The following is an 11,319-nucleotide window of genomic DNA, read 5'->3' on the forward strand; positions in this document are numbered from 1 at the left end:
ACTGTAGTTCTGACTGTAGTTTCCGACTGTAGTTCCGACTGTAGTTCCGACTGTAGTTCCGACTGTATTTCCGACTGTAGTTCGACTGTAGTTCCGACTGTATTCCGACTGTAGTTCCGACTGTAGTTCCGACTGTATTTCCGACTGTAGTTCCGACTGTAGTTCCGACTGTAGTGCTGACAGTAGTTCCGACTGTAGTTCCGACTGTAGTTATGACTGTAGTTCTGACTGTAGTTCTGACTGTAGTGCTGACTGTAGTTCTGACTGTAGTTCCGACTGTAGTTCCGACTGTAGTGCTGACTGTAGTGCCGACTGTAGTTCTGACTGTATTTCTGACTGTAGTTCCGACTGTAGTTCCGACTGTTAGTTCTGACTGTAGTGCTGACTGTAGGAGTTCCGACTGTAGTTATGACTGTAGTTCTGACTGTAGTTTCTGACTGTAGTGCTGACTGTAGTTCTGACTGTAGTCCTACGTAGTTCCGACTGTAAGTGCTGACTGTAGTGCCGACTGTAGTTCTGACTGTATTTCTGACTGTAGTTCCGACTGTAGGTCCTACTGTAGTTCCGACGTAGTTCCGACTGTAGTTCCGACTGTAGTTCCGACTGTAGTGCTGACTGTAAGTGCCGACTGTAGTTCTGACTGTATTTCTGACTGTAGTTCCGACTGTAGGTCCTACTGTAGTTCCGACTGTAGTGCTGACTGTAGTTCTGACTGGTATTTCTGACTGTATTCTGACTGTAGTTTCTGACTGTATTTCTGACTGTAGTTCCGACTGTAGTTCTGACTGTAGTTCTGACAGTATTTCTCTGCTTCCTGACAAGTTAATGCTGTTTACTTCAAATGTCTTTATATCTGCTAACAAGTAGAGCTGCCACTAACGACATATTTCATTTATCGATTAATATGCAAGTTATTTTGTAACTTTTGTAAATATGGAGAAATGTGCATCCCAGATCCTAAAACACGAGGTGTGTTAAATGTCCAAATGGTTGGTGTTCATAGAATAATCGTCGAGTCGACTCATGTGGAAAAATGTCGCTAAACGTGTTTGAAAAGTGCGTTAAAAATTTCAGAAAATATTGAAAAAGGTCCGTCCTGGTCCCTCATAATCAAAGTATTATGTTTTAAATTAAAACGCAGTGTTACTATGAGTCTTAGATGACTAAAACAATTTGAAATGTCCAAAGATAATCACTTTTAAGTCCATTTTGTGTGCTAAAAAACAGCATATTCGGACCTTTTTTGCATGAAAAAATACTTTAACGATGAATTAAATATGAAAAAACTTCATCAGTATTTTCTGTACATTGCCCAGCTGTTGCAGCTCTACTAACATCTACATCATAGTGTTTTATAAACCGTTTATTCAATGTTTGTATGCTGCTTTGAGGCACTAAACACTATAGACTTGTGGTGCGTTCAAGTGCAACGTCAACACCGGTTATCTTTGGTCAACACTTGATTGTTCTCCGTGGGTCTTGCCTTTTACCACGGACTTCTGCAGTGTTTCTGTTAATACCATCATTTTAAGATGTCAAAACGAGGGAAATTTATACATTTTTCACTGAAAATATCAGCATTTTTCAGATTTTTTTTGTTTGAAAGAGAAGCCATTTCCTCTCGTCTCTTTGAAAAAACAAGTATTGAAGTCCATGTTTAATTACAGATACTTAAACACACTGTTTTACACTGAACGATATATGTTACCATATCTACCAGACTCTTCCAGAGGTTAAACTGAGACAATGCTCTTCTTCTCTATTTATATTCTCTATATGTCCTGTTGTTTATGAAAGGTTGATCATTGTTATCTTAACGTTTTTAAAGATGCACTCTTTTATACATGATGTTGAATCCTGATGTTATAATAAAAACAAAAAGCTGATTCTGACTAATTTTGTCTTTAATATTGGATGCTAGTATTAGCTTCAGGAAAATACAACCTGAAAATTGACTAAAAAATGTGTATAAAAAAGGGCGCTTTAAATGTAAAACTGAAGGAGAACCTGGAGAGCGAGCTGAAGAGTGATCTGTTGAGTCCACACCACACACCACACACCACACACACACACACCACCACACACACACACCACACACCACACACACACACCCACACACACATAATACATTTATTTTGGGGGGCGCCTTTCAAAACACCCAAGGACACCTTACAGGGTTACAGATTTACAATTTACATTACCAAATTAAAACAGTGGATTTAGTGAAGTATCAGCCGGGGTAAGACAAACAGGAAATTGACTACAAAAGGACACAGAAGGACACAGGGTACAGATTATAGAGAAAATGCCAGTTTGAACAGGTGGGTTTTGAGTTGGGTTTTGAATGTTGTTATGGAATCAGACTGTCGGATGTGGTGGCAGGGTGCCAGAGTCTGGGAGCCGAGCAGCTGAAAGCTCGAGCACCCATGGTTTTTAGGCGATAGCTTGGGACGGTGAGAAGTCCTACGGACGAAGAGCGGAGGGTGCGGGAGGGGGTGTACTCCTGAAGGAGGTCAGTGATGTAGATGGGGGCAAGGTTATGGACAGCTTTGTATATGAGTAGAATGTTTTTGTAGTCAATACGGTAGCGTACAGGAAGCCAGTGTAGCTGAGTGAGAATGGGGGTGATGTGGTCGGATGAGTTGGTGGGCAGCATAGTTCTGGATTATTTGCAGTCTATTGAGGAGCTTGATGGGAAGGCCAGTCAGAAGTGCATTGCAGTAATCAATTCGGGATGTGACGAATGAGTGGACCAGGATTTCAGTGCTGGGTTGGGACAGAGATGAGCGGAGTCTGGAGATGTTCCGAAGATGAAAGAAGGCGGTGCGGGTGATGTTTTTTATGTGTGGTGCGAATGAGAGGGAGCCGTCCAGAATGACACCGAGGCTTTTCACTTGGGCAGCGAATGGTATGGGGAAGCCGTCGATGATGATGTTTGATGCTGGGGTGATATGTGAATTGGTGAGGGTGGATTTGGAGCCGATGAGCAGGGCCTCAGTTTTGCTACCGTTAAGCTTCAGGAGGTTCCTGCTCATCCAGCTCCTGATGTGCTCAAGGCAGGAGGTGAGGGAGGTTGGGGGGAGGGCAGTGGTGGGTTTGGAGGAAATGTAGACCTGTGTGTCATCGGCGTAGCAGTGAAAATTAACCTCATGGTGACGGAGGATTTTGCCCAGGGGGAGGAGATATATGATGAATAGGAGTGGACCCAGTACTGACCCCTGGGGGACACCCAGTGAAATAGCACTTTCTTGTGACTTGTGATTACCGAGTTGTACAAACTGTTGTCTGTCAGTGAGGTATGATGAGAACCAGGAGTGCAACACCAGTGATCCCAATGCCAGCCAGGCGGTCCAGGAGTAGTGGGTGAGAGATGGTATCGAATGCAGCGCTGAGGTCAAGGAGGATGAGGATGGTGAGAAGTCCGGAGTCAGCTGCACGGAGGAGGTCGTTGGTGATTTTAACCAGGGCTGTTTCAGTACTGTGTTTTTGGCGGAAACCAGATTGGAAGGGTTCATGGAGGTTGTTTGTGTCAAGATGGGACTGAAGCTGTGCGGCAACCACCCTCTCAATCTTGGAAATGAAGGGTAGGTTGGAGATGGGCCTGTAGTGGTTTAGTGGTTTACATACCATATATACATCACTTCAGGGGACATTACATTGACTTACATGCATTTCCTGGAGACTATCCTGACCTTAACCATAACCAACACATGCCTAACCCTAACCAAGTCTTCACCCTAAAATTAATGATTGCCCTTATGGGGACCTCCAAATCATGACTGTGTAAACAGATGTAGGTCCCCACAAGTATAGTAGGCCACACACACACACCCACACACGCGCAGAGAGAGAACAGACACGCACGCACACACACACACGCACACCCACACCACACACACACACACCACACACACACACACACACACCACACACACAACCACACACACCCACAAACACACCACCACACACACGCACACACTTTGATAAGATTAAGATATCAACATTCTGAAAATGCCCTTTTAAGTGTAAAAATACCAGAAACCACTCAGGGAAACAGTCTCTAGGAGAGTCTGACGAGCTCATTCAGGTGAGAAGAAACAACGTTTTATTAGCACGACTGTTAGCTCGCAGCAGGCTAGCCTCAGTTAGCATGACGATCGATCACAAAAATCTTTCCTTCGCAGCTGAAAATAAACTACTTAAAAGTATTATAATAAAGATAATAACCTCTCTTTCCAGTTCCATTAAGGGAATTCTGTATTACCACAATAAACAATAATAACCATAACATGAGTTTGATATAAACGTCGTTCAGTAAAGTACAGGATCCTTTTTAATTTGAACTATTACATTTTTAATTGTCACTGTTTAGGTTTATTTGTATTTCTTAGTTTTTGTAATGCTGCTGTAACCAAACTGTTTCCCACTTTGGGAGCAGCACATGTAATATAATGTTATCTAATCGTATTCAACTCAAAAGTACGACTATATATGTACTGCTCCACCTGATATTCATTAGAAGAAGTTGTGACTACCCGATCCGTCACCCTGCCCGATCGGTTCTGCGCATGTGCGAGAGGGTCCGCCATGTTGGACAACTCCGGATGGCAACACCAGATGGACACTTGACACAGTGGCTTTTAGCAAAGCTCAAAAAGAAAAACCGAGAGAGATGAGTTATTGTTATTACAACGTGACTTCACTATTATTTAACAACTCTTTTTATTGGGTTCTTTTATTTGGGGTTCAGTACATTGTCAGAATAAGTGAGAAATAGATTTAACTTCTGTTAGACAGCTATCATACTGAATACATATTTACTGTGAATGTATGCAAACATGTATGGCATATGGCTGTCTAACAGAAGTTAAATTCATTCCTCACTTATTCTGAATGTACTTAACCCCAAATAAAAGAACCCAATAAAAAGAGTTGTTAAATAATAGTGAAGTCACGTTGCTAATAACAATAACTCATCTCTCTCGGTTTTTTCTTTTTGAGCTTTGCTAAAAGCCACTGTGTCAAAATGTCCATCTGGTGTTGCCGTCCGGGTTGTCCAACATGGCGGACCCTCTCGCACATGCGCAGAACCGATCGGGCAAGGGTGACAGATCGGGTAGTGACAGAAGCATCCAAACCTCGATGCGCTTATATTTTGAAAGTACCGGAAGTCGCCTCCCCGTTCGCTTGTTGTGGAGGGAAGCTGTTAGCATTGTTAGCTCCCTTTAGCTCGGTGTGTTGAGAGAGAGTTTACGGAAGTTTTCTCGTCATATATCATCTCCCATCATGGCCGTAACCAGCTGTACAGAAACACCACCTCTGGGAAACAGTCTCCAGGAGAGTCTGGACGAGCTCATTCAGGTGAGAAGAACAACGTTTATTAGCACGACTGTTAGCTCGCAGCAGCTAGCCTCAGTTAGCATGACGATCGATCACAAACAGCTTTCCTTCGCAGCTGAAAATGAACTTATCATTCAAAAGTATTATAATAAAGATAATAACCTCATTTCCAGTTCCAGAGTTTAAGGGAACCCAGTCTTGATCTCATATTCAGTTTAGGGTTAAATAAATGCTCCTTTTGTGAAATCGGATATTTAACTAGAATATCTTTTATTTTCTTGACTGTAGTTTAGCAAACATTTTGGGATGCTTTTCCAGTATTTGGTGATGGTTACAATGAGCAGCACATGTCGGTGTTAACAGAGGATATATACAATTCAAGGCTTACATTTGGAAACACACAACACCGCAGAATTTGTAATTAATGATGTGGGGATTATTTTAGCAAAATAGTTCATACACAAATGTCACTTTGTCAAGTGAAAGTATGCTAGGTTATGGTCCACAGTGTGTTGTTGACTGTATATATACAATAATAATATAGTTGATCTATTACAGGCAATGTTAAATATTACCAGCAGAAATAAGAAGACATTAGCCTTTTGCAGCATTTACCTGTTTTATTTAACTCCTACTGAGCGACCCAACCATCTGAGTTTGATCCTTTATAATGAAACCTCAAAGCGGGTCAGAATTAGAGGTTTTCAGAAAAGGCTCCGAATGTGAAAACAAAGTTTTCTCGTCAGAAAGGAGAAAGATGTTTGCAGAAAGTCTATACTTGAGATTTTCTGAAAAAACAAGCTAAATTCTTAGTTATTTAAAAAAAAAGTCCGGAATTATGACATTTCTGAAAGAAGTCAGAAAGTTGCGATTTTTTTCTCTCCAGAAGAAATGGAAGAATTTTGATATCTTAATCTTATCAAAGTGTGTGGTGTGTGTGTGTAGACTCAACAGATCACCCTCAGCTCGCTCTCCAGGTTCTCCTTCAGTTTGATAAAGCGATCAACACGGGCGCTCGCCACCGCGTCCGAAACAGAGTGAACTTCAGGGTTGAGTCCACTTCCTGTGACCTCTGACCTCTCTATACACAACTCATTGAGGTTAATAATGATATGTTCCTCTCCAAGGGTTTTCTGAGAGTTTCTGTGATATTCTCTGAGTATGTCTGATGTTCTGTGTGGTTCTCTAAGGACTTATAATGTTCTGTGAGGTTCTGTGTTCCCCTCTCAGGGTTCTCTGAACACGTACCGGTTCTGTGTGGTTCCCTGAATGTTCTGTGTGGTTTCTCTAAGGAACTTATAATGTTCTGTGTTTCCCCTCTCAGGGTTCTCTGAACACGTACCGGTTCTGTGTGGTTCCCTGATGTTCTGTGTGGTTCTCTAAGGACTTATAAGGTTCTGTGGTTTCCACCTCTCAGGGTTCTCTGAACACGTACCGGTTCTGTGTGGTTCCCTGATGTTCTGTGTGGTTCTCTAAGGACTTATAAGGTTCTGTGTTCCTCTCTCAGGGTTCTCTGAACACGTACCGGTTTCTGTGTGGTTCCCTGATGTTCTGTTGTGGTTCTCTAAGGACTTATAATGTTCTGTGTTCCCCTCTCAGGGTTCTCTGAACACGTACCGGTTCTGTGTGGTTCCCTGATGTTCTGTGTGGTTCTCTAAGGACTTATAAGGTTCTGTGTTCCTCTCTCAGGGTTCCCTGAACACGTACCGGTTCTGTGTGGTTCCCTGATGTTCTGTGTGGTTCTCTAAGGACTTATAATGTTCTGTGTTCCCCTCTCAGGGTTCTCTGAACACGTACCGGTTCTGTGTGGTTCCCTGATGTTCTGTGTGGTTCTCTAAGGACTTATAAGGTTCTGTGTTCCTCTCTCAGGGTTCTCTGAACACGTACCGGTTCTGTGTGGTTCCCTGATGTTCTGTGTGGTTCTCTAAGGACTTATAAGGTTCTGTGTTCCTCTCTCAGGGTTCTCTGAACACGTACCGGTTCTGTGTGGTTCCCTGATGTTCTGTGTGGTTCTCTAAGGACTTATAAGGTTCTGTGTTCCTCTCTCAGGGTTCTCTGAACACGTACCGGTTCTGCGACAACGTGTGGACGTTTGTTCTGAACGACGTGGAGTTTCGGGAGGTGACGGATTTGGTGAAAGTCGACAAAGTGAAGATCGTCGCCTGTGACGGAAAGAGCGAGTCGACGCAGAACAAGAGCGACAAATGGTGAGCGAACACGTCTCTGTAACTCACATGTTGTCTTTGAAGCACGTGGCGTCTCTAGCCAGAGGCTCGTCGCACACGCACGAGGAGTTTGACCTGATGTCGCGGTGCAGACAGAAAAGTAGATCAAGAATTAAAAACACACAGAACTATATTAAGAAAACTAGAATAACATTAAAAAATATAGACAATGGAATAAAATACGTGCAGAAATAAAATAAACACTAATGTGTAATAATTATTATGCTTTTTTTTTCTTTTTTTAAGTATTCCTTTAATTATAATTAATATGGAATTGTTTGCAGGTGTTTTTAATTATCATGCATTTTATTTATCATAGAATATTTATTCCTTTAAAACAAATGTTTTATAATTGTTCCTACTTTTATGTTTTACTGTCTTTTTAATATTTTAATATTCCAGCTTTGCAATAATTTATTTAATCAGAGGCTCGTCTTTGCCCGTCTGTTTTCATTGTCATTTTAACCCTTTAAACCCTCCTTAAAAACATCTAAATGTGTTTGTATATTGCCTAAATATGAACGTATGTATGTTCGATAATATAATGTCCTATTTAGTCTCTGCCTGTTTTTCCCGTAATTAACTTTGATTTTGTGTTTTTCTGCAGAATTTCTCTCTGTGTCGACGGAGCTGCAGACGGACCTGGACTGTACATATAATTTATTACAACAGTCACAGTGTGTGTGTGTGTGTGTGTGTGTGTTTGTGTGAGTGTGTGTGTGAGAGAGAGAGAGAGAGAAAGTGTGTGTTTGAGCGGACCAGTCACTACCTGCAGCATTTTTTTTTAATTATGAGTTAACAGGATTTAGTTTTCAGTTTGCTGTTATTATTGAGCTGGATCATCTTTAATAAAACTGTATTTGAAACACAAAGGTCTGTCGTCTGTTCCTCAGCTGTGAAATAAGAATCAAATAGATATACATTTAAATAAATAAATCCATAACAAAAAATAAAGTAGAAATTGAATATACGGGGATTTGAGGATTAATGTTTCAACAAAAAAAACCATACAATTACAGCTTTTCTAAAGTCAGGATTACATCAGATTTATTTTCTCTTTGATTCAGTTAAAGAAATACAAATAAACCCAAATATATATTTTAAGAAGATAAATAGATATTTAAATCTGGAGATTTCAGAAAAAGTCAACATTTTGCGATTTTAACAAATGTAAGAATTTGGGTTTTTCTGAAAAAAAAGTTCAAATTTGGTGAAAAAAGTCAGAATTCACTGAAAAAATAAAACATTTGAAATTTTCAGAAAATATCAGAATTTGAGATTTTCAGAAAAATGTCAAAACAACTGCATTTTCAGGAAAAAGTGATATTACTGAGATTTTCTGAAATAAAGTGTGATTAAAAAGATATGGTGTTAATGTCAGCAAGGAGGTGGGGAAGCTTCATGGTGATATCTATTAGTTTAATGCTCTACCCGCAGTCCTTTGATATATCGAACAATCCAGACTCAAATATGTTTATTTTATTAACTTGTTTTAACAGTTACTTACCTGTATATCATTTTAGTTGTATCTTTATTCTTCAGTGAATCAGAACTCACTCTGCTGCTGCTTAAACTGCCCGTGTATAATGTCCCCTCAGGGGTTGATAAAGATCCACCTGTAGTTCATTCAGAGTCCAGTAGATGGCAGCAACACATTACGATTACAATCTACCTCCTCAGCCGTTTCTTCTTCTGCTCCTAGCTTTAGGTGTAAAAGCAGGAACTTCTGTTCAAATACATTTAAGATTCAATAACTTTATTGTCACCATTCAAACACACAAACACTGCAGGTGTTTCTCCCACAAATTATTATTACAAACTTCCTACATTTCTACAAAGAATAAAAAAGACGAGGTGAGATGAAAGATACACCTGAACATCAGCAGGAGAGGACTCTTTAAAGTAGAGACACTACATACTGATATACACCTGAACATCAGCAGGAGAGGACTCTTTAAAGTAGAGACACTACATACTGATATACACCTGAACATCAGCAGGAGAGGACTCTTTAAAGTAGAGACACTACATACTGATACACACCTGAACATCAGCAGGAGAGGACTCTTTAAAGTAGAGACACTACATACTGATATACACCTGAACATCAGCAGGAGAGGACTCTTTAAAGTAGAGACACTACATACTGATATACACCTGAACATCAGCAGGAGAGAACTCTTTAAAGTAGAGACACTACATACTGATATACACCTGAACATCAGCAGGAGAGGACTCTTTAAAGTAGAGACACTACATACTGATATACACCTGAACATCAGCAGGAGAGGACTCTTTAAAGTAGAGACACTACATACTGATATACACCTGAACATCAGCAGGAGAGGACTCTTTAAAGTAGAGACACTACATACTGATATACACCTGAACATCAGCAGGAGAGGACTCTTTAAAGTAGAGACACTACATACTGATATACACCTGAACATCAGCAGGAGAGGACTCTTTAAAGGACAGACACTACATACTGATATACACCTGAACATCAGCAGGAGAGGACTCTTTAAAGTAGAGACACTACATACTGATATACACCTGAACATCAGCAGGAGAGGACTCTTTAAAGTAGAGACACTACATACTGATATACACCTGAACATCAGCAGGAGAGGACTCTTTAAAGTAGAGACACTACATACTGATATACACCTGAACATCAGCAGGAGAGGACTCTTTAAAGGACAGACACTACATACTGATATACACCTGAACATCAGCAGGAGAGGACTCTTTAAAGTAGAGACACTACATACTGATATACACCTGAACATCAGCAGGAGAGGACTCTTTAAAGTAGAGACACTACATACTGATATACACCTGAACATCAGCAGGAGAGGACTCTTTAAAGTAGAGACACTACATACTGATATACACCTGAACATCAGCAGGAGAGGACTCTTTAAAGTAGAGACACTACATACTGATATACACCTGAACATCAGCAGGAGAGGACTCTTTAAAGTAGAGACACTACATACTGATATACACCTGAACATCAGCAGGAGAGGACTCTTTAAAGTAGAGACACTACATACTGATATACACCTGAACATCAGCAGGAGAGGACTCTTTAAAGTAGAGACACTACATACTGATATACACCTGAACATCAGCAGGAGAGGCCAAAATATACAGGTGTGATTAATGGTGTGTGTGTGAGTGTGTGTGTGTGAGTGTGTGTGTGTGTGTGTGTGTGTGTGTGTGTGTGTGTGTGTGTGTGTGTGTGTGTGAGAGTGTGTGTGTGTTTGGGCCAAACAGCTGATTGATACAGGCTGCTCTCTGTTATGCTAATGATCTCATTAAATATGCAGATCAGTCCTCGGAGGCCGCTCCTTATTAATTGTTCTCGTTGACTCGAGTAATTATCTGTTTGTGGATTTAATTTACAAAGTGTCTGAGTCACATGATGTGTGTGTGTGTGTGTGTGTTAATCCCATTATGTAATCCAGTCCTGCTGCAGATACACACACACACCTTTTGCTGGAAATAAACAGATTGTAAATTCCCTCGTTTTTTTAAAGACACGATCCAGATGTTTTCAGGTTTTCTTCTGCAATAGCAAAGCAGCTTCTATACATCTGAATATTTCTGAGTGTGTGAGGCTGGATGTTTTCGTTGCGACCGTGTGTTTACCGAGGACAAAGTTTAAATATTTCCTCAGAAGAAGAAGAAGACAGACGGCGTGTGTCTTCTTGGTGGATTAGTCCTTTAATCCCGCGGCTCTCTGATC

The 11,319-nt window shown here is 40.7% G+C and overlaps 1 protein-coding gene across 1 annotated transcript; it reads left to right on the plus strand.

Annotated features, from left to right (window-relative positions):
- The first annotated feature begins 3,534 nt into the window (after positions 1–3,534).
- Positions 3,535–8,437, plus strand: gtf2a2 (general transcription factor IIA, 2). Its single transcript, XM_034077509.1, is given in 8 exon segments — positions 3,535–3,584; positions 4,039–4,087; positions 5,301–5,318; positions 5,320–5,361; positions 6,286–6,295; positions 6,298–6,389; positions 7,390–7,547; positions 8,173–8,437. Coding segments are annotated over 8 exon segments (420 nt in total). The 3' UTR covers positions 8,174–8,437.
- Positions 8,438–11,319: the final 2,882 nt, after the last annotated feature.

This window comes from Pseudochaenichthys georgianus, unplaced genomic scaffold (assembly GCF_902827115.2).
Source record: "Pseudochaenichthys georgianus unplaced genomic scaffold, fPseGeo1.2 scaffold_167_arrow_ctg1, whole genome shotgun sequence".
Classification (NCBI taxonomy): domain Eukaryota; kingdom Metazoa; phylum Chordata; class Actinopteri; order Perciformes; family Channichthyidae; genus Pseudochaenichthys; species Pseudochaenichthys georgianus.